The following is a 27,653-nucleotide window of genomic DNA, read 5'->3' as shown; positions in this document are numbered from 1 at the left end:
AGAACTGATCCCAGCTCACAGGCATTCACGTCGGGGGCTGAGGGACATTGGTGAGGACTGATCCCAGCTCACAGGCATTCACGTCGGGGGCTGAGGGACATGGGTGGGCACTGATCCCAGCTCACAGGCATTCACGTTGGGGGCTGAGGGACATTGGTGAGGACTGATCCCAGCTCACAGGGGACTGACAGACACTGAAGTGCACACTGGGGACTGACAGACACTGAAGAGGACTGAATCCCCGCTTACAGGCGTGCACACTGGGGGCTCGGAAGCGCTGACCACGACCTGCTTCCGGCTTCCCCCAAGGGCAAAACCTGCCTCTCCTTCCCGACCCGCCGACTTCCCTTCATGTCCCGCTGTGATGTGGAGCACAGCATCCTTGGGTCATGACACCAGGTGCACTGGCACAGGGAATGGTGGGAATATTCCTGAAATTGAAGACTACCCCGAAAGGCAGGAGCTTCTAAGCTAGAGTGACTGTCAGCTTCAATAGGCCCTGGTGCACCTGAACCAGCCCAGGGCCCCCAGTGCCATGGAAAGAGACAGCCATGGCAGATCTCACAAACTCATGTCCAGGGGAGCTCCCCGCTTGTGCATGGCAAGGACCACGCAAGGGCATCTTAGGGTCTGCGGGAGGCAGCAGAACTGCGGAGTCTCAGAGCACGCTGTCTCCAGCTTCGCAGCTGGGCCACTGCTCTCCAACGCCTGCACCCACGGGTGCTTCCTGATGCACCTCATCCTCCCCACATTACTGTCAGAGTGAGGAATGCGCTCAGCCTCGGGCCCTGAGACTGTCCTCTCCTTACTCAGCCTGTCTTCCCATCCTTGCGGCATCCGGGTCACCTCTTCCCCCAACAGCCTTTTCCCATCCTCTGCCTGCTCTTCCCTCCCGTTGTCTGTCTTTGTCTACATCATTGGCAGGAGTTCCTCGTGCACTCTGCATGCTGAAGCCGTGCAGCCGGACACACGGCAGGGCTTTCCCTCCCGTCTGGCTTGCCTCCTGCCTCTGTACAAGACATGACCCTTCCGCCACTTTTGAACTTGCCTCTGGGTCACAAAGGGATTGTCCCATCATTTCTACCAAAGGTTTTTAAAGTTTTGCTTTTCACATTAAGCCTGTTAATCTGCCCGGAATCAACTGTGTGCCGTGTGAGGTAGGAAGCTAAATGGATATGTCCTTTTCATATGGATAAAAGCTTCATTTATTCCATATTTTCCCCTCAGATGTTTTCACTGTGCCCCTTATTTTCCGATTCCATTTCCGGTCTGTTTCTGGGCTCTCTCCTGTTCTGTTGACCTGTCCGTGCAGCCTCGTGACAACACCGCAGGCTTAATGACAGTGGCAAAGGACGCCCCCGCCGCCCCCCACCCCGCCGGCCGTGTGCCCCCGCTCCGCTTCCCTGAGTCACATGAGCTTCTCTTTGGCCTCCATCTGCAGTGTCTGTCACCTCGCCTTTCCTAGTGGTGTTGAACTGCTGCTTTTTTCATTGTTTTCTTCACCAGTCTTGCCAGAGGTCTACCCGTTGCATTGCATTTTCCTCTAAGAGCCAGTTTTGCGTTTGCGGGTGCGGTTCTTCTTTATTTTCTGGTCCATGGATTTCTCTTTCTTATTTCTGTCTTCTAATTTCTTTAGGTCATATGTCATTGTTTTTTATTTGAATGCCTAACTTACTTTTTTACCGTATAATAGATGCATTTGAGGCTGTAGGCTTGAAGTTTATATTTCTCTTTATGTAACACTCTGTTTGTTGTTGATTCTAGTTTATTGCCTTATAGCTAAAAAGGGCAGGCTCTGTGGAATTCTGTGGAATTCCCCATATTGCCTGGTATGTGGCCTATTTTTTAAACTATTGTATGTGTACTTAATAAGAATTAAGTATTAATTACAATTAACAATTAAGAATTCTTCATCGTAACAACTATAACAATATAATTGTTTAGCTGTTGGGGCAGTGCCTTTGTGTACTTCACAATTTTGGTTCCAAACCTTCAGCATTGGTGTGAACTTTTAAAACCCTCGCCCTCTCTTTCTAATGGAGAAGTACTGGCGTCTCCCGTTCCGACTATGGTAATTTGGAACCTGGCCTTGCTCATTTCAAGGTGAGGATATTGTGTCTCTGCATTTCTGCCTTTCTCCACTATCTTGTTGTCATTGTCCTCTGTCTAACAGTGTTTCGTAGCCTCTGGCCTGGGTCCCAGGCTTCTGCTCTGCAGTGATGCGGAGGATGTGCTGAGATAAAGTCACCCTTCCAGCGATGGCTTGTCTCAGCTTCTGCTCTCAAGGCTGTGTCGATGTACTCTTGCATTTCATTCACTAAGTTATAAAGTAACAGCCCTGGGATGTGTCGGGAAGGGGTTTCTCAGCCTCCTTTCTGGAGTCAGGGGAAGCTGCTCCCATCACTCCCAGGAGCTGGACCCAGGCCCTTTCTGCCTACCCAGCAGAGACTTGGAGACTGACAGGCCCTGCCTCTGCCCCATCACACAGACTGTGCTTCTCCTCCATTCCTGGTTTTATGTGAGAGTGAGTGTATGTGTGTGTGTGCATATATATGTGCCACACATGCACTTACCTGTCTTAGTCTTCTGTCCTGACCTATTGCTGCTCTGTGTGTGGGGCAAGAAGCTGTTTCCTGCCACACCGTGCTCAGGAGTGTGGACACCCTCTGTAAATGCACGGTCCCGTGTTCACAGGAGGAGTCCCCTTTTCCATAGTGAATCTGAGGCCAAGTAACCTGCCTAGAGATGCAGGAATTTCAGCAGACCCCAGCCCATGGGCCTCAGACTCCAATCCGCGTCCCTTTGGCAGTGTGCCGCGTCAGCATGTGGGATGGCTGGAGGGCGCCTGTTTTTCTGCCCACATGCACACAACTGCCGCCCTTCACTCCCTTCCAGTTTCCTCCCAGGTGAAATCTGCAAACCCGCTCCTCTGGACCTGCTCCTGTCCGGATGATCCTCTGGGATTAACAAGCTGTTATTCAACAGACTCCAACAACAATGGCACATTATCTGCTCCATTGCAGAACTGGCGTGGAACACATCCCGGAGATGGTCAGTCACCTGTGCCCAGGTCCCAGGGGACCCTGGGCCCAGTGGTATGCCAAGGCTGTGGGAGGAGTGGCGGCCTCTCCCAGCCACAGCAAGCAGCCTGTAAAGCGTGGACTCCAGACCCCCAGAGATGAAGGCCCTGCTCCTGGCCGTCAGCCTCAGCCTCATTGCTGCCCTGCAGGCCCACCACCTCCTGGCCTTAGATGAGGAGATTCAGGGTGTGAGGCTCGGATGGGGAGGGTGGGCTGGAGGGGCACGGGGCGAGGCTGACACTGCCGGATGGAGACCCCATCCCTCCCCCATCCAAGGAGACCCTCATTTTCAGGTTGAGTATTAAAGCCCTGCCCTGAAGGATGATGAGATGGGATAGCAGGAGTCTGGTCTAGGGGAGCCGGGGTACAGAGGGGCAGGGCTGGGAGGGTGGGGGTCGGGCTGACTTCACTTCTCTCCTGGGGGTGAGGGCTCCTGTGGTCCTGGCCAACTTGCGGGGGCTGCAGCCACATTCAGGTGGGCCTGGCAAGGGTGCTGGGTGTTTTCTGGGTGGGTTAGAGTGGGGAATGCTCCCTGTCTCCAGCCCTTGGGGTGCGGTAGAGTCTGGGGGCTGCAGGCCAGGGAAGGGGAAGGCTCTGGAGCGATTGGCCTGAGCCTGAGAGAAGCCTTCTTCAGGTGTCAGAGACGTGGTATCTGAAGGCCATGATGGTGGACAGGGAGCTCCCTGAGATGAATCTGGAATCGGTGACACCCCTGACCCTCATGACCCTGGAAGGGGGCAACCTGGAAGCCAAGGCCACCATGCTGTGAGTGTCTGCCAGCCGCCAGGCAGCCTGCAACCTGGTCTGGGGCCTTCCCTTTCCCCACCCAGGAAGCCATCCGGGCAGCCTGCAAACTGGTCTAGGGACTTCCCTTTCCCCACCCAGGAGAGCTCTGGTGCTGGGGAGGTGGGCAGACCTGCTGGGAGGCCCCTCTTAGCCCCTCCTGCAACGCTTGAGGGCAAACTGTGCCAGTGAGGTGCCTCAGCTGAAGGGGGCCTGAGGGGGCAGAGGCCCCTGTGGGCTATCAGAGGCAGTGCTGGATACCACCCACCACCTCCTCCGACTAGGGAATGTCTGGTGCCGTGCAGGCCCCTTTGGGAAAAGGTGTTTACCCCCAACCAGAGTCAGAGCCGGCAGGCAGGGCCCGCAGTCAGAGCTACAGGGAAAGCCCTGAGGGACCGTCCCAGAACAAACCTGCCACACCTGGTGTTTGGGGCCAGGTGTTCACATTTCTAATGCAAATTGACCAGTGGGACAGGAGAGTGGGCTTTTAGTGGAGTCAGAAGGCAGCAAAAGGCTTCCCAGGCCAAAAGCCCACCCAAGAAGGCACTGGCTGCCCGCCCACTTCCAGCGGGTGTTCCAGCTCAGGCAGGGGCATTGCAGCGCGGTTGCTCCAGGGCCAGGGGAGGCACAGGCCAGGGCCACTTTGCCAGGGAGCTTCTGTTTTCCAGGATAAGTGGCCAGTGCTGGGAGGTGAAGGTCATCCTGGAGAAAACTGACAAGCCGGGAAAATACACAGCCGGTGAGTCCCGCAGCCTGAGCCACAGTCTTTTGCTGCCTTCTGACTCCACTAAAAGCCCACTCTCCTGTCCCACTGGTCAATTTGCATTAGAAATGTGAACACCTGACCCCAAACACCAGGTGTGGCAGGTTTGTCCTGGGACGTCCCTCAGGGCTTTCCCTGTAGCTCTGACTGTGGCTCTGGTGGGTCCAGGAGCAGAGTCGTATTTGGTTGTGGGGTCCTGCACCCCAACTCCCACCTCTGCAGACCTCGTACCCGGAGGAACCCCTGGTGACTCACTGGTTTGGGATGTGGCCGCCTCTCGGGTGCATCAGGTTCCTGGGAAGTGCGGGTCCCGTGGCCTGGGGCTCAGGCCTGGTGGGGACCCTGGGTCGGAGAGCTCTGGGAGGCTGGGAGGGTGCAGGCGCTGCGGGGTTTGCTGGGCTGGGTGCCACACGCTGTCCCGGGATCCTCTCTGAAGGCCCTGGTGGCTAATTCAGGACTGTGCTGCTGTCCTTCTGCAGACGGGGGCAAGCACGTGACATACATCATCAGGTCACACGTGAAGGACCACTACATCTTCTACTGTGAGGGCGAGCTGCACGGGAAGCCGATCCGAGGGGTGAAGCTCGTGGGTGGGTCCCGCACCCACACCCTGCAACCCAAGCCTCCACCCGCCCTCTCTCCTCCCACCGCCTCCTGCACCCTCTTCCCCATGGGAGAAGCCACTGGGACCCAGGAACCCACTGCAGTTTCCTTAGGATGAGTTTTCCTGATAAAGGCCCCAATTCCCACCCCTGGAGCTCAGGATTTCGGATGCCCCGGCCTAGGTCTCTGCAGTGAAGGCAGGAAGGAGCCGCGGCTGTCGGCACAGGGGCTCAGAGGTCGCACGTGTCCCACGGCAGGCCAGGCCCTCCCCCGGGGCAGCTCCCTGCAGCGTCATCCTTGAGCGCATTCCTGCAGGGTGTCCAGCAGGGGGGAGGAACGGGGATGCGAGCAGGAGTCTGTGTGGAAAGGATGTTCCAGCTCCCAGGGTTGAATTCCGGATGCGATGGCTCCCACAGACAGTGACGTGTCAGTGCCATCCCTGTCTGAAGACGAGGCCCGTGAAGGCTCCTGAGTCCTCCCTGGATGCAGGGGTGTGCGAATGACAGAGGAATGGGACAGGCAGTGCCCTGGTGCCCCCGAGGGGAGAGACACTTCCTCCAGGGCGGGCCTGTCCTGCCGTCCATCCTCACTCTGGGAGATGCCTGGGGATGGACGGAGAGCCCTTCCTGTTCTCCCAGTTCTGCTGCCGCGGGAGCCTTCTCAGCCGTGTACGACACCCTGGTCCCGCTTTGCCAGCCCAAGGGCCTCTGGGTTCAAGTCCCCCCATGGTGGGCAAGGTCCCCCTCTCCAGCCCAGCTCAGGCTTCCAGGCTGTGACGGGGTGCCGTCTGCCCATGCTGCCTTGGGCGCCCACGTCTTGTCCTGGCACCCACCTGCAGAGACCCCGAGAACAACCTGGAAGCATTGGAGGACTTTGAGAAGGCCGTGGGAGCCCGCGGACTTAGCACGGAGAGTATCCTCATCCCCCAGGCAGAGCGGTAGGGGGCATGGCCCTGCAGAGCCCCCCGTGTCCCCGCGTGGGGACGTCAGCAGAGCCGCGTTGCATGGGCGTGTAACTGTGCTTCGTCTAATTCTGGCTTTGTCCTTCCTGGGGTGGTGGAGCTGGTGGTTGATGAGGGGCCCCAGTCCTGACTGCATTCCTGGGGGTCTCCTGACTCGCCTGTGCTTCCTTTTCCTGCAGAAACCTGCTCTCCAGGGAGCGATTAGGGTGAGCGAACAGCTTTAGAGGACATTGGAGAAAATCCAGCCTTGGGCTCAGTGGCGCTTCAAGAGGCCCTGGGGTCTCTCCCACCCACCACACTCCTACCTGGGTGGGAGACGCCCCACCTAGGCCAGGCAGGTGGGAGATCTTCTCCTGAGCTGCCCGCACTCAGGCACCAGCCTCTGCTCCTGCCCTGGGAGTGACTCCTGGGAAGCTGAGAAACCCACAGCGCTGAGCCCGCCTTTGCTGGCTGCTGGTGGAGACGGTGTCTACCCTGCAGCCCCCTGGGTGGGAGCAGGCGGGAGATTCCTCCTCAGCACCACTCACCCTCAACCGTCCTTGTGACTCCTCTTACCTGATGTGACTCCTCTTACCTGCTCAAAGATTCAGCAAAGTGGCAGGCGCGCCTGTGCTCGCTGTGTTAGATGGGCCCCTTGCTGGCTGCACGAGAGGACCAGAAGTTCGGAGACTCACCCAAGGTCACCTGCCCAGGTGTGGGCAGAGCCAGAATCCCGGACAGCATCGCTGTCCTTCCCACACCCTCCCCTTGGCCTGCAGTTGCCCCCAATGCCTCTTCACTAGGCAGGGAGCCCTGTGGGCAGCCTGTGTGTAAGGGGGTCCCTGCTCCATTTGCTCCAATCTGGAGGCTGGAGCCCCCACCTACAGCCAGAGAGCTTGGTGTGTGCCCCCCGCACCATTGCCCCCGAGAGCCCGCATGTGACCCCCCCCTGAAAGCCTGGCATGTGCCCCCCACACCCTAGTCCCTGAAAGCCTGGCATCTGCCCCCACACCCTAGTCCCTGAGAACCTGCATGTGTCCCCACCCCACAGCCCCCGAGAGCCCGGCTCAGCGTGTGCCCCCCACACGATAGCCCCCGAGAGCCAGCATATGCCTCCACCCTGCAGCCCCCTAGAGCCCACATGTGCCCCCCACACCATAGCGCCTGAGAGCTCACATGTGCCCCCACACTGCAGCACCCAAGAGCATACGCGTTCCCACGTCACATCCCCCTGCCACCCTCCCTGTCGTGGCCTCATTCACCCTCCCCCGCTTACCAGGGCAGGGGGCACCTTGGCTCCTCAGCAGCCCAAGGACGGCACCACCCAGCACCTCCATCATTCACAGGAACACGGAAAAATCTCCCCACCCCTGCAGAACCCGGCCAGCCGCACCCCTTCCTACCACCCTCCACCTTCCCCCTGCCCTGCGTCCCCTCTCCTGGTTCTCCATAAAGAGCTTCAGACTCCGCCTGTCTGTGGGGTTCCTCGGGGTGGGGGATGCTGGCTGGGTGCTTCTTGGGTGCAGGGAGGGGGTGGGAAGCAGGAGGAAGGACAGGGGACCAGCCTGGGCCCAGTTCTCCATGGTGGGTGCCGCAGGCCAACAGTGTGAGGGGCCTGGAAGGGCCTGGCAGGGGGGTGTGTGCTGGCGACTGGGCTGGTTTGGGGGTGCTTCCTGCAGTTCGGCGCGGGCAAGGCTCAAGGGGGTGGGTGGGGGCAGGACTCCTGCTCCTCAGTCCTGCAGTTAAGACCAGAAAGGCCTGGGACCGTCAGCTGCCGCAGAGAGGGGACTGGGCAGGGCCACCAGGGCCCAGCACTGACGCTGGTCCGTGAAGGCTGGACATGAGGGGAGAAGGGACAGTCAAGGCAGAGGTGTGGCTCAGGCTTAGGCGCTCACCGGGAAGCAATCCTGTCCTCGGGAAGCCACACCAGCACTGCCATAAGGCTGAAACCACTGTCCCTCTCTGTGCCTGGGTAGGTTGGGACGGGAAGTTCCCAGCTTGGGGGCAGCCACCGGAGGTCCACCTCGCGCAGGCGCCTTTCCTGACCCTGGCGGTTAGGATTTAAAGTTTCTTTCGATGGCGCAACCTCACCCAGTGGCTGGGAGCGAGGAGAGGCAGACTCTTAGTGACCTGGCCTCCCCAGGAGAGGGCGGCTGCCGGGCAGCACCACACAGGGGTGGCTTGCGCGCGGGACAGGACAACAGCCCGCGGGCTCAGGGAGGGCGGAAAGGGTTGGCAGGTGGCCGGCTGCGCGGCCGCTAACATGGAGTCATTTCTCGGCTCCGGGGGCACTGCTGTCCCTGATTGTCCTGAGTACCTGGCAACCCAGAACCCAATGTGGGCTAGTGGGGTGGCTGGTGGGAGCCATCTGAATAGAGCAAGGAGTGGCTGTGTGGACCAATCAGCTGCTCAGGAAAGGGGCCCGGCCCCTAACCAGGGCCTCCGTGATAGGTCAAGACTGCTTAATAAAAAACTCGATTCTGGCCAGGCATGGTGGCTCATGCCTGTGTTCCCCGCACTGGGGAGGCAGCGGTGAGAGAATCCAGTTGAAACCAGGTGTTGGAGACCAGCCTGGGCAACATAGGTGGACCCATCTCTACCAAAAAAAAAAAAAAAAAAAAAATTAGCCAGGCTTGGTGGTGCACACCTACTCCCGGGGAGGCTGAGGTAGAATTGCTTGGTGATTGAGGCTGCAATGAGCTATAGTCATGTCACTGCATTCCAGGCTGGGTGACAAGAGCCGACCTGTCTCAAAATGGTCAAAATACCATCCTGGCTAACCGGTGGAAGCCGTCTCTACTAAAAATACAAAAACTAGCGGGCCCGAGGTGGGGCGAGGCGCCTGTAGTCCCAGCTACTCGGGAGGCTGAGGCAGGAGAATGGCGTGAAGCCAGGGCTGAGGAGCTTTGCAGTGAGCTGAGACCTGGCCACTGCACTCCAACCTGCAGAGCAGGCGAGACTCTGTCTCAAAAAAAAAAAAAAAAAAAAAGATAAAAATAAAGAAACCCGATTCCATTTAGGGTTTTACTTTCTGCATCTCAGGATGAATCTTGGTTCTTATAGGGTGTCTGAGGAGTTCTCCTCATAGATGCACCACCCATGCCCAGCTCCATCTCTCCCATCTCACCGAGGCTCCAGGGTGGCGTGTGCAACGGAGTGTCACCTGTAGCAGGCGTCACCTGTAGCAGGCGGACGTGGCCACGCCGACCGGCACGCCCATCTCAGGTGTGCAAGTCTCTGCACCAGTCTTCAGACGCCACGCAGATGAGTGCAAAGAGCCTGTGCGAGCACCTGTAGCTCAGAAAGTGCCCCGTGCCCCACATGACCTCCATGGGGAAGCCAGAACCCCCCTCTCCCGCAGGGCCAGTGCCAGAGCCCAGGCCCAGGGACAGTCTGGGCAACTGTGCAGAGAGGAGAGGATGCTGGGGCAGCAGTTACAGAAGACAGATACCCCACCTGGGTGCACCCCAGAAGAGAGAACCCTTCGCTATGTGCAGCGATACGGAGAACTTTCATGTAGACCAGAGCGTCACTGTTCCAGAGCCAGAAAGGGAGTTTGGAAGGCGCTGGACTGGAATCCACCTCTTAGGGAGGCGCAGGGTCTGGTTCGGAGGGGCCGTCGGGAGAGGAGGTGTCCCTGGAGGACTGGTGGGGAAGAAAGCGGGCTGTGAAGAAAGTGGTGAAGAAAGAGGACCGAGGGCCCCTTGGAAGATGTTACGGAAGGTCAGAGGGTGTCCCATCAGTCCTAACGGCTCTGTTCTTCCCAATTTCATCTCAATTCATGTGTCAGCTCTTTCGTTATCCCTCTGCATTATTTTTAAAGTGTCTGCTCTAGGGGTGACGATGACATCCTTAATTCACAGTGGACTTGGAGCAAGCACTGTGTCCTTTACTTAAAACGTGAAGACCTTGTGACGGCACAGGTGTGTCCTCCCTGGTCTGCCTCATGTCATAGACCTTGTGATGGCACAGGTGCATCCTCCCCGCTCTGCCTCATGTCATAGACCTTGTGATGGCACAGGTGCTTTCTCTCATGTCATTGATGACATGCATCACATATACATATGCTAGAGACGCTGCGACGCAGCACTGCAGAGCTTGCCTGAAGCCGTCCTACATGTGATAAAGGAATGGAGAGGGTGTTTTCTCTTTACCCGCAGACCTTCCCTGGCGAGTGCTCTTTGGTCCTGAGTGTCCTGTTTCCATGCTGATCACATCCCTCCAGCCTGAAGGATGGCTTTTATGCATTCTTTTATACTTTTATACAAAACTATATGTATGTGTGTATGTGTGTGTGTATGTATGTATATGTGTGTGTATACACACACACACACACATATATATATACTTTTACGAAAAAGTAATTGCAGCTTTGGTCATTAAAAGTAATGACAAAACCGTAATTGCTTTTGCACCAACACAACCTAATAGCTTTTTTTATACTGCTGGCTGCTGCCCACAAATTGTTTCCATTTTGTTTTATCCACATGTGTTTCACTTTGCTTTTACTCTTGAAGGATATTTTCAGCAGACACAGAATTCTCAGCCGGGCGTGGTGGCTGACACATGTAATTGCAGCACTTCGGGAGACCAAGAAGGGTGGATCACTGAGTTCAGGAGTTAAAGACCAACCTGGTCAACATGGTGAAACCCCATCTCTACTAAAATACAAAAATTAGCCAGATGTGGTGGATGTGGCTGTAATCTCAGCTACTCGGGAGGGTGAGGCAGGAGAATCACTTGAACCCAGGAGGCAGAGGTTGTAGTGAGCTGAGATTATGCCACTGCACTCCAGCCTGGGTGACAGTGCATTAATAATAATAATAATAATAAAAAGAATTATCAACTGCAGTTCTTTTCCTTCCACAGTTTACAGATGCGGTTTCCCTGTCTCTGGCCTCCCTGTTTCCAGTGAAATCTCAACGCTTAGTCAGCTCATTCTTCTGCTGTATGTAATGTATCTTTTTTCTCTGGTTGCTTTAAAATTCTGTCTTTAAATTTGGTTTTTGGCACTTTGACTTTGATGTACCTAATGTGTTTTCTTTCTGTTTATCCTGCATGGGGTTTTCTAAGGTTTCTGTAATTTCATAAAACTTGGTAGATTTCTATCCATTATTTCCTCAAATGATTCAGTGATTCTTCAGCCCATGATTGCTCTCCACTCCTCTGGGACTCAATTACATGGGTGTTAGTCCTTTGAATATTGTCTCTTAGTCTCTGAGATTCTCTCTCTCTCTTTCTTTCTTTTTTTTTTTTTTTTTTTTTTTTTGAGACAGGGTCTTGCCCTGTTGCCCAGGCCAGAGTGCAGTGGCACAATCATAGCTCATTACAGCCTCAAACTCCTGAGCTCAACCTCTTTTTGTTTTCAATATTTGTTCTGTTTATTCATAGGGCTGGATTATTTCTATTAACATATCTTCCTGTTGATGGAGGTGTCTCAATTCTTCTCTTAGCTGTACCTGGTGAATTTTCATTCCATATGTTGTGATTTTTAATTTTGGAATTTCCACTTGGTTACTGTTTGCAGTTGCTGTTTCTCTGCTGAGAGCACCTGTCTTTTCGTTCATTCTGAGCACATTTATTTCCCCCACATGCTTCAGTATTGTGGTCACTTCTTTGGCATGTCCCAGTCAGCTGCCTCCAGGGTGGCTCAAAGCCAGTTCTCTTAAAAATGGTCATATTTTCCTTTCTTCATGTGTATAACAATTTTGGATTGCTTCCTGGACAGTTTGAATGATGTATAAACTCTGGGTTTTGTTAGATTCCTGTAAAAAGTGCTGGTTTTTGTTTTTGGTTTTTGGTTTTTTTTTTAGACGGAGTTTTGCTCTTGTCACCCAGGTTGGAGTGCACTGGCACGATCTCAGCTCACTGCAAGCTCCACCTCCCAGGTTCAAGCGATTCTCCTGCCTCAGCCTCCCGAGTAGCTGGGACTACAGGTGCCCGCCACCAGGCCTGGCTAAATTTTGTATGTTTAGTAGAGACAAGGTTTTGCCATGTTGGCCAGGCTGGTCGTGGGGGAAAGAAAGAGAGATCAGACTGTTACCATGTCTATGTATAAAGAAGAAGACATAAGAAACTCCATTTTGCGCTGTACTAAGAAAAATTCTTCTGCCTTGAGATGCTGTTAATCTGTAATCCTAGCTCCAACCCTGTGCTCACAGAAACACATGCTGTGTTGACTCAAGGTTTAATGGATTTAGGGCTGTGCAGGATGTGCTTTGTTAAAGAAGTGTTTGCAGGCAGTATGCTTGGTAAAAGTCAACGCCATTCTCCTGTCTCAAGTACCCAGGGACACAATGTACTGCGGACCTCTGCCCAAGAAAGCCTGGATATTGTCCAAGGTTTCTCCCCACTGAGACAGCCTGAGATATGGCCTCGAGGGAAGGGAAAGATCTGACCGTCCCCCAACCGACACCTATAAAGAGTCTGTGCTGAGGAGGATTCGTGAAAGAGGAAGTCCTCTTTGCAGTTGAGATAAGAGGAAAGCATCTGTCTCCTGCTCATCCCTGGGAATGGAATGTCTCGGTGTAAAACCCGATCGTACATTCTATTTACTGAGATAGGAGAAAACCTCCTTATGACTGGAGGTGAGACGTGCTGGCAGCAATACTGCTCTTTAATGCACTGAGAGGTTTGTGTAAAGTCAAACATAAATCTGGCCTACGTGCACATCAAGGCACAGCACCTTTCCTTAAACTTATTTATGACACAGAGATCTTTGCTCACATGTTTTCCTGCTGACCCTCTCCCCACCATTACCCTGTAGTCCTGCCACATCCCCCTCACTGAGATAGTAGAGATAGTGACCAATAAATACTGAGGAAACTCAGAGACCAGTGCCGGTGCGGGTCCTCTGTATGCTGAGTGCTGGTCCCCTGAGCCCACTGTTCTTTCTCTATACTTTGTCTCTGTGTCTTATATCTTTTCTCAGTCTCTCGTCCCACCTGAAGAGAAACACTCACAGATGTGGAGGAGCTGGTCCCCTTCAGGTCTCAAACACCTGACCTTAGGTGATCCGCCTGCCTCAGCCTCCCAAAGTGCTGGACTTCCCAAAGTGAACCACCACACCTGGCGTGGTTTTTGTTTTGAAGCAGGAAGTTATTTGACCTCCAGCTGTAAGCTCTGCCTCCTCTGTGGTGCACAGCAATTCAGTTCACATTTCAGTCAGTTCTTCTAGCCTTTGCTGGGCCACTTCATGTCTTACCTGTGTGTTCATTTTTTAGGGGTTAGCCTGAGATTTGGACGGTTTCTGCATAGAACTTGGGGCTCTCTCCTTGGCTCTCTTCTTCACTTTCCAGCAGCTATCATTGCCTAGGACTCTGTCCTCTGGTTCTTCAAGCCAGCAAAATTGCAGGGTGTCTACCAGAGTTTGATCTGCTCCATGTGGCACAGACAGGGCCTGTCCTCCAGATAAAAGCAGTGAGAATGGGAAACTCATCCCGTGCTGTCACCTTCTTCCAGGTGCTGACCGACCTGCAGTGTCTGTTTGCCCTGGGAGAGTGGTTTCTGCATTTTGTCCAGAGTTGATCATTGCTACTTGAGGGAGGCTTGGTCAGATGGGAGCTCCTTGGCCACAATGGGAAGTGGAACTCACCATTTAGCAAAAGAAATGCATTTCACAATCCCAGTAGGAGAGGGCACGCTTGAGCTAAGTAGTGGCCTAAGTCACCGATGTCTCCCACTCTGCAGGTAGAGTCACTTGTTACTACCAATGCAGGAAAATTTTACTCAGCTTATCTTGACTGGGAAAAGGTACCATCATGTGTATAGAGTCACTATAAAGAGAACACAGGAAGGGAGGATCTCTGGTGGGGTCTCCCTCGGCCCTGTGTAGAGTACACTCAGATTGCTCTGCCCTCCAATCTGGCTGTGCTGGGTTGAGGGCCACAACAGGGACATTAGCAGCCTGCAGTGCAATCTGCCTGGTGTGGGCTGGGCATGCTTTAGCATCCAGAGAAAACCTTCAAGCGAGGAGTCATGGGGCATGCAGCCGAGAGCTGCCTGTGCACATGAGGAGGATGCGTCTGGGAGGACACGGTTGGGGTCTCACATGACTGTCTGTGCTCCACCCCTCAAGTTGCACAGATATACGCAGCCCCATGGGACCGTCACTGAAGCTTCATCGGCCATTGCATTTCTGGGGTCCCTTCACTGTCTGGATTGTTTGCCCAGTGGGGAAGCTGCACATTCATCTCCAAGGTGTCTGAGACCTGAGTCAGAGCTCTCGTCAGGCTCTGGTCACTGTAGTGGCTTTGTCATGGTCACCACTGGGCAGGGAGGCACCCGTGGGTGCTTCCTTGAATCTCCTGAATTTTAGACACACTCCTCTCTGCTCATCCTAAGTAGGAGCCACTTCACCAGCTCACAATAATCAGGGTCAACTACCCACCAATATACACAATTAGGGTCAATAATTACCCAGCAATATATACAATCAGGGTCAATAATTACCCACCAATATATATAATCAGGGTCAATAATTACCCAGCAATATATACAATCGGGGTCAATAATTACCCGCCAATATACATACTCAGAGTCAACTACCCATAAATATACATAATCATGGTCAGTTACCCACCAATATACATAATCAATCAGGGTCAATAATTCCCCACCAATATGCATAATCAGGGTCAACTACACACCTATATACATAATCAGGGTCAATAATTCCCCATGAATATGCATAATCAGTGTTAATAATTACCCATCAATGTACATAATCAGGGTCAATTACCCACCAATATACGTAATCATGGTCAACTACCCACCAAAATACATAATCAGGGTAAAATATCCACCAATATTCCTAATCAGGGTCAACTACTGATCAATATACATAATCAGAGTCAATTACACACCAATATACATAATCTGGGTCAATTACCCACCAATGTACATAATCAGGGCCAATTACCCACCAATAGGCATAATCAGGGTCAATTACCCGCTAATATACATGATTAGGGTCAGTTATCCACCAGTGTACACAATCAGGGTCAATTACCCACCAATATACATAATCAGTATAAAACACCTACTGATATACAGTAACTCCGTTCTTTACCTGCTCATCTGTGGGCATGAGGATCCCAGCATGGCCTGGTGGAACCATCACAGCAGGTTTCCTGGGGCACTCACTGTGCTTCCTGATAGCAGAGCTTTCCCTCTTGGTAACCTAACACTCTAATCTTACATGACCTAAGGCTGCAGGGATGGCAAGTTTATAGCTTTAAATGGTTCTAGTAGGAAAAATAAATGCTTAAGTCAATGGCCCAAGCCCCCACCTTAAGAAGAAATGATCACATTATGCCTAAAGAAAGTAGAAGAAAGGAAATAATAAAGAGAAGAAATTGACAATGGGGGAAGCAGGTGCGATGGGTGAGTGTGCACCCCCACATTCTGAATCCTTGGCCATTTGGGTTCTATGCCAGCTATGGGTTTATTGCTCCTCAGTTTCAAATTTCCTCTTAATTATCCTGCGTGTGACTGGAGCTGGACCCTGTCGATGTTTCTCCTTCGTAGCTGGTGCACTGTTAGGCCTTGTGAACAGAGGGCACTGAGGTCGGGGAGGAAGGGGCTTCCCTTTAGATTCAGGAGACTTCTTCATTCTCTATCCTGAGGGGCTTGGCTGGCAAGCAGGATGCCAGGTGGCGCTCAGCCCCAGTGAAGTCAGCAGCAGACCCTTGGGTGGCTTTGGGTGAGTTCTTGGGTACCCAAAGTCAGCAAACTTCTCTGCCATCCCAGGACCACAGACATACCCTCTCCTGGGAGGCCTCAGTGCCTTCCAGGTTATTCCTACCCCAGTGCTCAGCCTCAGCCCTGGGGTAGAACTGGTAGAAATAACATTTCTGTTATTTCTGTGGTTTTAGAGTCCTCTTTACTCGTTGGTAGCCCCTCTCCTGTTACCAGTTGGGAATTCTTTGCAGTAATTTGCCTTTCAAATGACTGTGCCACCTGTCTCCAACACCCTCTCTGTGTCAACCATGGCCTTTACTTTCTGAATTTGGACACGCTGATATCTGGGGCCTTGCTAACCCTGGAGGAAGTGCTTCTTCTGGAGTTGGCTAATTTCTAGAAATAGCAGATGACTTGTTTGTAAGTGTGCCTTCCATAGGCAAACCAACCTGTTCAGATCCCACACCCTCCCAGGGCAGGTACCAGACAGCTAGGGGCAGCCAGCCCCTACACCCCAGGGCCCGGGACATTATTGAAACCAGCCCGCCCTGAGCCTGTTTACTCTGCTTCCTCCGTTCCTTCCCGTGGGAAACGTGGGAACCGCAGTGCGGGCTCCGCCCACACTCTCCTCCTGCTCCCAGTTCCTCCAGACAGGCCCTGGTGCTTCCGGGAGGCCCCGCCCCTCGTGTTTCTAGGGGTCTGAGTATAACAAGCCTCCCTCCCAGTCATTTCTATGGCTGTGTCTTCCCCCACCAGCCTGCAGCACAGAGTCCTTTCTTCATATTATATGGGGCCATCCTGGCGTCCCAGCCCCGTGAATGAGGCCACAACGCCAGCTCAGCCAGTCCTGGAAGCCATCGTGAAAGCTGCTCTCCCGCTCAAGTCCATGTGTGAAATATGGCATTTTGGATACATCGTCACCAGCGAGCCAAGCTGGACACTAGTTAAAGCAGTGAGGACAGGTTTTATTTAGCAGCTTCTGAGAGCTGGGGACAGAGTGGTTCCCTGTTACTTTGTGCAGTGGTGAAGGGGTGTTGTGAAGGGAGAGTGGGAGGGGGTGCGGGAGGGAGTGAGGGCTCCAGTGAAGAGTTACAGAGGGCTGGGCAGGGTCAGTGCAGTGGGGCCCGCTGTGTGGCAGTTACGGAAGGAGGACTCTGTGCCCCAACAGAGTCTGGGAGATGGAGGTCATCATTTTTCCTGAAGGTCACATTTCTAAGGAATGGCTCTCAGGTCCTTAAGAATGACACTTGTGTTTTTTTGTTTTGTTTTGTTTTTTTTTTTTGGAGTCTTGCTCTGTCACGCAGGCTGGAGCGCAGTGGCACGATCTTGGCTTACTGCAACCTCTTCTGCTTCCCGGGTTCAAGCGATTCTCCTGCCTCAGCCTCCCGAGTAGCTGGGATTACAGGCACGTGCCTCCACGCCCGGCTAATTTTTGTACTTTTAGTAAAGACAGGGTTTCACCATATTGCCCCGGCTGATCTTAAACTCCTGACCTCCATTGATCCACCCACCTATGCCTCCCAAAGCGCTGGGGTTACGGATGTGAGCCACTGCACCCAGCCTGAGAAAGACACTTCTGCATTGCAGGAGAAACACCGACTTCTCAAAGGGGCGGAGGAAGGAGTCACAGGTGTAAGCCCTTTTTAGCAAAAGCTCTAAGAAGGGGCGGCTGGATGCTGGCCGGGACACACAGCAAATTCGCCTGCAGCCCCCGATATCAGCGTGTCCAAATTCAGAAAGTAAAGGCCATGATTTGGCCACAGAGAGGGTCGCCGGGAGGGCGAGGCGGCACGAAGTCATTTGAAAGCAAATTACTGCAAAGAATTCCCAAGCTGGCAACAGAGGGCTACCAGGTAAAGGACTCTAAAACCACAGAAATAACAGAAATGTTATTTCTACCAGTTCTGGGAGCCTGAGGCTGGAGGCACTGGGGTAGGAGGCAGCCTGGAAGGCGCTGAGGCCTCCCTGGAGAGGGTGTGTCTGTGGTCCTTGGATGGCAGAGAAGTTTGCTGACTTTGGGTACCCAAGAACTCACCCAAAGCCACCCAAGGGTCTGCTGCTGACTTCACTGGGGCTGAGCTCCACCTGGCATTACTCTCAGGGAAGCATTTAGGGTGCTGGGGCCACCCCAGGGATGCATCTCCTGCTGCTGGACTCCGTGAGAGCTTGGTGATCTCCTGTCTCCTGGTGCAGGGGCTTGGGCGGAGCCGATCCATGCCGAGAGCTCTGCCGTGCTCAGTACATAAGCACTGGTACGCTCAGCTTGGGTCCACATTGGAGCACGGTTCTCTTCGTGTAAAGCCCCTAGAATATATCCCCACACAACTGTCTCGGGGAAAGATGTCTGAGAAAGCGAGGTCTCGTCTCCTCACACAAAGGAGGAGGTGGTGATTCTGCCCAGGTGGGTTCAGGAGGATTGGGGAGGGGATCACAATTCTCACTTCCATCTGAGGTCACATGAATGTCCTAGTTCTGCGTGTCACGGCCCCACTCCTTAAGCAGTGACCCGACTTTCACATAAACACTTGGCGACTTTAGAACCCAGCTCACCGTGCAACCCACACTACTAAATGTGGAGTCGGATTTTCAGTCATTGCCTCTCTGTGGCTGCAAGAATGAAATATTCAAGGTCAGGATGGAACATCTGCAGTGTCTTGCCTGTTACTCAAGCTTAGACCTTGGCATTTCCTTTCTGAAAGCCCCAGAGCAGTCAGGGCAGCCCCCGCCCCATTCTCCTTGCAGTCGTCATTACCATGTTTGTGGCCAAGCCCAGTAGCCTGTTGGCTTCCCAAAGCCTTGGTTCTAGTCGGTGCCACGTCCCAGTGAGCAACCACAGCAAACAATGTAGGGAATTGTGGTGTCACTTCATGCCATGCCCATGAGAATCCCATTTTCCATCGACGAGATGCCCTCCCTGCATCTTTGCATACCCAAGCAACCTGCACACATGCCCATAGACATGAGAAAGCCCTGTGGTTGGCAAGGGTGGGAAGAATAATTCCAAAGTTCCATTGAGTGTAGGGGAGAAGTCAAATAATTCCAAACGCTTTCCCTCCTTGAGCTGCAGGAGAAAGCCGTGAGGAAACGCATCCTCTGGTTGTGGGGCTGGGGCTGGGAATAGATAGTCACACCCCCCTTCAGCCGAAGGCGCATGGTGTCTTAGAATGCTTTCATTTGTTGGTCAAAAAACCCACAACTGCAACCGAGCGTGCAGGGTTTGCTGAGAAAGCCTCAGATGCTTCATTCCAGCTCTTCTTTTCAGTATGTTTCATGGGGCTAAAACGAAGGTTGGCAGGGCTGGCTCCTTCTGGAGGCTCTTAAGGGGGAATCTGTCCCTGCCTTTTCCAGCTTCCAGAGGCCTCCACATGCCTTGGCTCGTGGCCCCTCCTCCACCTTCAAAGCCAGCAGTGCAGCCTCTTCTGCTTCTGTTGGTAAAGATTCTCTCTCCCTGCCCTCCTCTCTCTCCCTTCCTCGCTCTCCAGCCTCTCTCCTATAAGGGCACCTGTGATAACAGTGAGTCCACCCAGATAATCCAGGGTAATTGCTCATCTCAGATCCCTCACTGAATTATATCTTCAAAGTCCCTTTTACCATACACACATCCACAGGGTCAGGGATGAGGGTGTGGACATCATTGGGGACCATTATTCAGTCTACCACATGGGGGAAATTGACGGTCAGTAGGATTGCAAGTAAATGAACAGGGTGTTTTCGGGAAGTGATGTGTCCTAAATGGAACACAGCTCAGCGGAGTGACAGAGAGAGGAGGGGCCGCATCTTCCCATTGTGTAGCCCGGAGAGACTTCTCTCGGGAGGTGATTTTTAGAATTTTTATTTGGTATCTATTTCACATGCTATCATGCTCACTCTTTAAAAGTGCCGAATTCAGTGGGTTTCAATAAATTCACAAGGCTGTGAAACCATCACCACTATCTAATTCCAGAAGATCTCCATCATCTTACAAAGGTCCCCGTGTCCGTCAGCTCTCACCCCCATTCTTCCCTCCCCGCCCTGGAACCTCTCATCTACTTCCTGTCTCCGTGGACCTGCCTGTTCTGGACATTTCATAGAAATGGAATCATATATATGTGTTTGTTGTGACTGGTTTCTCTCCCTTAGCGTAATGTTTCCAGGTTTGCTCACGTGGTAGCATGTGTTGGTATTTTATTTCTTTTTATGACAGAATAATATTTCATTGTGTGCATAATACCACCTTTTTTATCCATTCATCCATTGGTAGACATTTGCATTGTTTACACTTCTTGGGTTTTGTAATGTTGCTAGGGACATTTGTGCATAAATATTTTCGTGGGAACATATGTTTTCATTTGTCCTGGGTGTATACCTGGGAGTGGAATTGCTGGGTCATATGGTATTGAATAATTCTATGTGTAACTGTTGGATAAGCTGCCAAACTATGTTCTTCTGAGCAGCTGTGCCATTTTACATTCCCACCAGTGGTGCATGAGGGTTCTAATTGCTCCACATCCTTGCCAACCCTTGTTATTATCTGGCTTTGTGATTCTAGCCATCCTAATGAATATGAAGTAGTATTTAACTATAATTTTGATTTGCATTTCCCTAATGACTAATAACATTAAGGATATTTTCATATGCTTATTGGTCATTTTTATATCTTCTCTGAAGAAAGTCTATTCAAGTAATTTCCCTTTTTAAAATTGGGCAATTTGTGTTTTTATGTTGAGTTATAAGTGTACTTTATATATTGTTGATACTAGACTCTTATCAGATATGTGATTTGCAAGTATTTTCTCACGCTCTGTATCTTGTCTTTTCACTCCCTTCATAGTGTCCATCGATGTACAAAAGTTTTTAATTTTGATGAAGTCCAACTTGTCTATTCCTTTGGTTGCATGCTATTTGGGTGTATCGAGAAGAATTCATTGTCAAAGCCAAAGTCACAGAGATTTACATATCTTCTCTTAGAGTTGTACAGTTTTAGCTCTTACGTTTAGGTCTTTGATCCATTTTTGGTGAAAGCTTGTGTGTGGTGTGAGGTCTCACCTCATTCTTTTGCGTGTAGACATCCAGTTGTCCCAGAGCCATTTGTTGAAGACTGTTCTTGTCTTGGCGTCTCAACTCGTTTTTGTACCTGTGTTTGTGGGGTGTTGATTTTCTTCACTTCCTTGGAATCCTTCTTTACCCAAACATCATTTTCTCTGGCCCTGTGGAGTTCCACCCTCTGCCTGCATAGACCAGTATTTAGCTACAGTCTTGAGGACCCCTCTGCATGTTTCGGGAGCTCTTCCTCTGCACAGTGCTCTCCTGTCTGCTTCCTTGTCTCCCACATTCTAGTCGTCTGCAATGCCCAGAGTCCAACCTGCATCCTGCCCACGCCGTCTGACTCCTTGCTCTGTTGGGTTCCTCTCTCTGTGGTGGCTCGAAATTCCCTACAGGCGTAAAGCTGCCATGATCCAGCTGAGCTCGTTAGCTCCCACTCTCAGAGATCACAGCCTGCGCTGTCTGCGTCCGGTGTCTGAACAGAAGCGTTTCATACCTGGGGGCCAGTTTCCCTCTGTTTGTGGTGGGACAGTTAGGTCCATCCCCTGTTCTCCTGGATGCCCAGGTAGAAATCAATGCGCCCTCCTGGGTTATTGCCGCGTCTTTCTGACTGCTTTCTTTGCTTCTGTATTGGGCCCCCAAATATCCTGGGTTATTGCCACGCCTTTTCTAACTGCTTTCTCTGCTTCTATATTCGACCCCCAAATCTGTGCTCAGTGCAGCAACTGGAGAGACCCCTTAAATACGGAAGTCGCAGCTTTGCCTTTGTCGGAGCTCCCCAGGGTCCTTCACTCAGAGCAGAAGCTAAAGTCCTCGTCGTGGTCCTCATGCCCTTCACGGCAGTTCTGCCCTCTCCCCAGGTTCACATATGGCCAGTCTCCCTGGACCATTTGCTGTGGCCGCTCTGCCATGTGTTCCTGGAAACTGCCAGTGCTCTCCCACCTCCAGGCTGGCACTGGACGCTCCTGCCACCTGGACTCCTCTTCCAGCTGACGAGCTCGTAACTTGCTTCCTTCAGGTCTTAAATTCGATGTTTGAATGCCACCTTGGCGAGGCTGTTCCTCATCATTTCATTTAAAGGACCAATAACCCCTTGTCCCGGCACTCCCTGTCCAACTTTCCACTTTGCTTTTTCCATAACGCTGATTTCCATTTAAAATAATATATAATTCTATGAACCAGTGACCCATAGGATCCAGAGACAATAGATTGAACAGAGATTGCTTGCACAATGAACAATCAGCTATAGAGGTTTAAAGAGAACCACAAACAATGGCTCAGGATTACAGGAGGGCAGTTAAGGAAGACATAAATGGGGGCGGGGATCCCTTCCACAAGCCTGGGTTCAGATCTCATGGGAAAAGGTGTGGTTCTCCCAAGGGATGCTAGAGAAGTTTGCTGGGTTGCCCGGCCACAGCTGGCCTATGGTGAGGGCAGAGGCCAGCAGGCAGGGAAATGCAGTCTGCGTCTGGCAAGCAGGAAGCCTCTCTTCTCTCCCAAGGCAGGTGGGCTGGGGCTGGGAAGCCTACAAAAGTCACTGGGAACCCACATGTGCGGATGCCACTGAATCTCCATAGGAAGCCATCTGGGGGGTCCCCTGAATTCAATGTGGTGAGTGCCGCCAGATGTTCCTGACTTGTGCCACTGCCATCTGTATAGTAAGAGAAAGAAAAAGAGAGAAATGGAAGCATCCTAGAACCAGGCATCCTGGACCCAGCCTGGGAGGCACTTTCCCCTACGCCTCTACTAACAAAGCTTAGCATCGCGCCAGGTGCACAAGAGAAGCGCCTGCTGGCTCCAGCTCCATTACCTCGGAATCGGCCATGAAGGGTGCATTTGGAGCTGGAGGCAAGATATTGATAGCTGGCACCACAATTCACTTATTTATTTTGTTCATTTTATGTCCCCTGCACCTAGAATATGAGCCACACGAGTGCAGGACATTTGTTTTATTCACTGATGTATTCCTTGTGCCCAAAGAATGAGAGGTATCTAGAAAGTCTGCAAAAATAAAACATAAAAATGAACTTTTATCATTGTTATATTGATGGATATTGGAGGCATTTCCAAGATTTGTAAGTAAAGATTGAACCCATCTACTGATTCATATGTGGGAGTGTATCTGTTGAAATGATGCTTCTGAGTGGAGTTGCTGAGTCTTTGGCTCTAAGTTTTTCTTTTTTTTTTTTTTAAAGCGTTTATGCTCATTGTGGTTTTTAAAATAAACATTTAATCTTGAGACACTGTAGATTCCCAGGCAGTTGTAAAAAGCCACACAGAGCTATCATGTGTATCTTCACCTGGCTTGCTCCAGCCCCAACCCCAGCAATGACAGACCTGTTATCCACTACTGCAATCTGCTCATTTCAAGAATGTCATCTATTGCAATCATAAAATTGTGGGATTATTGGCTTTTTTTTCCCCATGCAGCGGCATCATTCTCTGGAGAGTCATCCCATTGTTGCATTTATCAGTAGTTTATCCCTTTTTACTTCTGAGTAGTGCTCCGTGGTATGAATGTACCACAGTCTGTTTAACCATTCACCTGTTGGAGGACGTCTGTGTTTATAGATTTGGGCTATGACACATGTACAGGTTTTTGCACTGACATCAGTTTTCATTTCTCTGGGACGAAGTCCCAGGGGTTCTGTTGCTGGGTTCTATGCTTGTTGCAGGGTTAGCTTGTTTTTGTTTTGTTTTGTTTTAACCTGTCAAGCCATTTTTCAGAAGCTGTCCAGTTTCCATGCATCCTCACCAGCTTCAGTGTGATCACTATGATCTTATCTCAGCCACCGTGATAGGTATGTACTGATATATCATGGCTTTTATTTGCGTTTCACTGATGACTAATGGCGTTGAGCATCTTTTCATGTGTTTATTTGCCATCTGTAAGTCCTCTCTAGTCAAGTGTCCCTTCACATCTTTTGTCTACATTCTATTTTTGAAACTGTTGAGTTTTGAAAAATTCTTTATAAAGTATAGAAACTAATTCTTTGTTGAATATGTAGTTTGTCAATATTTTCTTTCAGTCTTTAGCTTCTCTTTTCATTCTCTTAACAGGGTCTCTGACAGAGCAAAAGGTTTTTATTTTGATGAAGTCTATTTTAACAATTTTTCCTTTTATGGATCATATTTTTGGTGACAAATCTAAAACCTCCTGACCCACCTCCATATCCCAAAAGTTTTCTTTTTGTTTTCTAAAGCTTTTATAGTTTTAAGTTTTATGTTTAAGTCTATGATCCATTTTGAGTTAATTTTCATACAGGGTGTGAGACCTAGGTTGTGGTTCTTCTTTTTGTTTGGTGGTTTTGTCTGTGGATGTCCAGTTGCTCCAGCCCATTTGCTAGGAAAGCTATCTTTCGTTGAATTGCTTTTGCATCTTTGTAAAAACTTAATTGAGTATATGTGTGCAGGTCTGTTTGAGGATTCTTTATTGTCTGTCCCATTGATCTATGCATCTGTCCATCTGCTAGCTATATAATGAGTCTTGAAAGGGTAGCCTGTAGCAGGGTATGGTGGTGTGCACCTGTAATCCCAGCTACTCGGGAGACAGAGACAGGAGAATCGCTTGAACCTGGGAGGTGGAGGTTCCAATGAGTCGAGATTGTGCTACTGCACTCCAGCCTGGGTGACAGAGCAAGACTGTGTCAGAAGAAGAAGGAGGAGGAGGAGGAGGAGGAGGAGGAGGAGGAGGAAGAGGGGAGGACGAGGAAGAGGGGAGGACGAGGAAGAGGGGAGGACGAGGAGGAGGGGAGGACGAGGAGGAGGGGAGGATGTATGTGAAGGCCATGGTGGTCGATAAGGACTTTCCGGAGGACAGGAAGCCCAGGAAGGTGTCCCCAGTGAAGGTGACAGCCCTGGGCAGTGGGGACTTGGAAGCCACATTCACCTTCGTGTGAGTGTCGCCCACTGCGGGGCCCCTCAGGCCACTATCTCCCCTCCCCAGACCCACCTGGTGCCCATTGCCCCATCCTCGTTTAGAGTGTCGGTAAGAATCACCCCTGCCTTGGAGGAAAACATCCCGGGCATGCTAAAGCTCGGTGGGGTGTGGGGGAGCAGTGGAATTTTCAGGCACCAGGTCAAGGCCATGCACCAGGTGAGCTGAGGATGGCCCAGGTGTGTCCTGGGAGCCACTGCCCACGTGTCTCCTGTTTTCCAGGAGGGAGGATCGGTGCGTCCAGAAGAAAATCCTGATGCGGAAAACGGAGGAGCCCGGCAAATTCAGTGCCTGTGAGCCCCTCCCCCACCCCACCCCACCCTCCCCCACCATCAACCCCAGCTGCACCAGCCCCACCACAGGCAGAGAGTGCCCGGGCTGCCCTTTTGCCAGGGTCCCAGCCTTGCCCACCTCCAAGGAGGGGCTGGCCCGTCCTTCCCCGGAGGCTAGTGGCCCTGACGTCAGACACCAGGTGTGTCCAGGGCACCTGGGTGACCACTGAGACATTCCTGAGTGTTTCTTCGTGTGGTCCTGAGTGCTTTCTCTGAGAATGACCCATCTTCTCTGTCATCTACAGATGGGGGCAGGAAGCTCATATATGTGCAGGAGCTGCCCGGGAGGGACCACTTTGTCTTTTACTGCAAAGACCAGCGCCGTGGGGGTCTGTTCCACATGGGAAAGCTCGTGGGTGAGGGGCCCACTGGGGCCTGCATGTCCTGCCCCACGGTCTCTGCCTCCAGAAGCCAGTGGAACCAGCATCACCACGCCCTGGCACGGGGGGAAGAGGAAGCCCCCTGTGCCAACCTTCATGTGCCGGGCACCGCTGGGCAGGCGGTCCAAGTACCTGAAGTGGGAATGGGGTGGGCCAGGCAGGGACAGACTCAGCCTCGGTGACATGAACCTGCCAAGGACCACTTCTGGGGTCTCCAGTGTAGGAGGGTCACCTGAAGGGGGAGGTAGCATCCTAACAGGGCTCTTCACGGTGCAGGGAGCCTCCAGGGCGGGAAGGTGGCCAGTGCCTCTGGGACACAATGTCCCTGCAGGTGAGGGCTGTGACCCTGCAGCGTGGCTTTGGGAGCTGCCGAGGTCCCCTGGGGTTGCTGAGTGGCTTGGAGAGTCCCTGCCACTGTCCCCCTTCCTGGGGACCTCTCACCTGGGCAGTGGCCATCTCCTCTGTCCCCAGTCCCATCCCTGAGCTCTCGTCCATTCTCGGGCCTCCTCTCCTGCTTGTCCGGTGCTGGGCTGTGGCCATGTCTTCTGTCCCCAGCCCCACCCCAGAGCTCTGGTTCACTCTTGGGCCTCTCCCCCTGTCCTGGTGCTGGGCAGTGGCCATCTTCTCTGTCCCCCAGTCCCACTCCGGAGCTCTCGTCCAGTCTCGGGCCTCCCCTCCCCCTTGTCCGGTGCTGGGTGGTGGCCGTCTCCTCTGTCCCCAGCCCCACCCCTGAACTCTGGTCCACTCTTGGGCTTCTCCCCCTGTCCTGGTGCTGGGCCGTGGCTGTCTTCTTTCAGCATCTGCTCCCTGCAGGGCCATGTCGCTGTCCCCACCTCGGCTCACCTGTAGCCACCTCACCTGCAGGTAGGAATCCCGACATCAACATGGAGGCCCTGGAAGAATTTAAGAAATTCATGCAGCACAAGGGACTCTCGGAGGAGGACATTTTCATGCCCCTGCAGACGGGTGAGAGGACAGCTGTGCCCAGTCCCCCATGTTTCCCCCGTGTCTCTCTGTGACCTCCAGTGTCCCATGACCCCCATGTCCTCCCATGTACCCCGCATTCCCCGTGTGCCCTGAGTCTCCTCACAGTGACTCCCAGGCCCTGCTTAGGGTTCTTGTCATTGAAGAGTCTGAGCTCTGCGCTGTGATGGGCTCCTGGGCCCTGCTTAGGGTCCTCGTCGTTGGAGGGTCTGAGCTCTGGGCTGTGATGGGGTCCAGGCCCTGGTCCAGGGCATCTTCTCATCCCTGGGTTTTTCTTGGTCTCTGCAGGAAGCTGCGTTCCCGAACATTAGGGTGAGTGAGGCTTTGGGAGGATACTGGACAAGCCCATAGTCCTGGGTTCCCAGGGTTCAAGGGTCCATCTGCTCTGGCCCCTGCTATCCCACACAAGCAGGGAGATCCCCCAGGGTCAGGCACGAGGTTGGCACCTCTCAGAGTCTGCCCACCCACAATTCCTGGGACATTTGGGAAGTCCTTCGTTTCACCTATTCCTGCACCTGCCAGCCCGAGTGAGCGTCCTCCTCGGCCCTTCCACAGCGAGGCCTCCCTCGGGCTCCCTCAGGTGTCAGCTCGGCCCATCTCCCCCTGCATCTGTCCCCACTCGGTCGACTCCCCCCAATCCACTCACTGAGGATGCTCAGAGGCCTGCCCGGTCATTGGAGGAGCTGAGGTCACTCTGGAGCCCCAAGGCTGCCCAGCAGTGGCTGATGTGGGGGCTGCAGATCTTGGGGAGGGAGCTCTGGGCCTGGCCTCTGCCCTACCCTATAGCCTCCCTAACCTCTGCTCTTCCTAGCACGGCAGCCCCTAGTCTGCACCCAGAGTCCACCCTGCTGCCAGACACGGAGCCCGGACCGCCTGGACCTACCCTCCAGCCATGACCCTTCCCTGCTCCCACCCCCCTGACTCCAAATAAAGAGCTTCTCCCCCAGCTCTGGGCAGGCCTCTCTGTGGGGATGGAGGGACTTGCACCGGCTCCCTGGGAGGCCTGCTGGGAGGGGGAGTCACAAGGGAAGCTGGGGAGACGTTGGACCTAGCAAGCGTCAAACCACGAGAGGCATGACGTCAAACAGGCCTGCGGGGCCACGTGATGTCCTGGAGGGGCCTCCTGTAGAGCCACCCTCAGGTCTCAG

At 52.7% G+C, this 27,653-nt stretch overlaps 2 protein-coding genes across 4 annotated transcripts; both read left to right on the top strand.

Annotated features, from left to right (window-relative positions):
• The first annotated feature begins 3,690 nt into the window (after positions 1 to 3,690).
• Positions 3,691 to 4,869, top strand: LOC116270084 (putative lipocalin 1-like protein 1). Its single transcript, XM_031654689.1, has 2 exons — positions 3,691 to 3,845; positions 4,532 to 4,869. Exons 1-2 carry the CDS (start codon positions 3,742 to 3,744, stop codon positions 4,698 to 4,700), a joined length of 273 nt encoding a protein of 90 aa, XP_031510549.1. The 5' UTR covers positions 3,691 to 3,741; the 3' UTR covers positions 4,701 to 4,869.
• Positions 4,870 to 17,799: 12,930 nt separating this feature from the next.
• OBP2B (odorant binding protein 2B) lies at positions 17,800 to 27,448 on the top strand. Of its 3 annotated transcripts, none has more exons than XR_002519687.2 (6): positions 17,800 to 23,673; positions 25,032 to 25,102; positions 25,387 to 25,497; positions 26,386 to 26,487; positions 26,794 to 26,817; positions 27,317 to 27,448. XR_002519687.2 is itself a non-coding variant. In XM_009198761.4 (6 exons), the coding sequence occupies exons 1-5, from the start codon at positions 24,646 to 24,648 to the stop codon at positions 26,814 to 26,816; spliced, it is 429 nt and encodes a 142-aa protein (XP_009197025.3). In that variant the 5' UTR covers positions 24,634 to 24,645; the 3' UTR covers position 26,817; positions 27,317 to 27,448. The 3 variants fall into 3 exon arrangements, 1 of the variants encoding a protein (XP_009197025.3); XM_009198761.4 differs by lacking the exon at positions 17,800 to 23,673 and adding an exon at positions 24,634 to 24,767; XR_002519688.2 differs by lacking the exon at positions 25,387 to 25,497.
• Positions 27,449 to 27,653: the final 205 nt, after the last annotated feature.

This window comes from Papio anubis, chromosome 13, assembly GCF_008728515.1.
Source record: "Papio anubis isolate 15944 chromosome 13, Panubis1.0, whole genome shotgun sequence".
NCBI lineage: Eukaryota > Metazoa > Chordata > Mammalia > Primates > Cercopithecidae > Papio > Papio anubis.
The sequence above is the reverse complement of the archived record's forward strand: the minus strand, read 5'-3'. Positions and strand labels throughout refer to the sequence as shown.

Excerpts from the sequence above, each read along its gene's own strand:
- LOC116270084 (XM_031654689.1), top strand. The coding sequence starts at position 3,742 with ATGATGGTGGACAGGGAGCTCCCTGAGATGAATCTGGAATCGGTGACA. Across the intron at positions 3,846-4,531 it reads GAAGCCAAGGCCACCATGCT|GATAAGTGGCCAGTGCTGGG; the intron begins GTGAGTGTCTGC and ends TCTGTTTTCCAG.
- OBP2B (XM_009198761.4), top strand. The coding sequence starts at position 24,646 with ATGTATGTGAAGGCCATGGTGGTCGATAAGGACTTTCCGGAGGACAGG. Across the intron at positions 25,103-25,386 it reads GCCCGGCAAATTCAGTGCCT|ATGGGGGCAGGAAGCTCATA; the intron begins GTGAGCCCCTCC and ends TGTCATCTACAG. Across the intron at positions 25,498-26,385 it reads CCACATGGGAAAGCTCGTGG|GTAGGAATCCCGACATCAAC; the intron begins GTGAGGGGCCCA and ends CCTCACCTGCAG.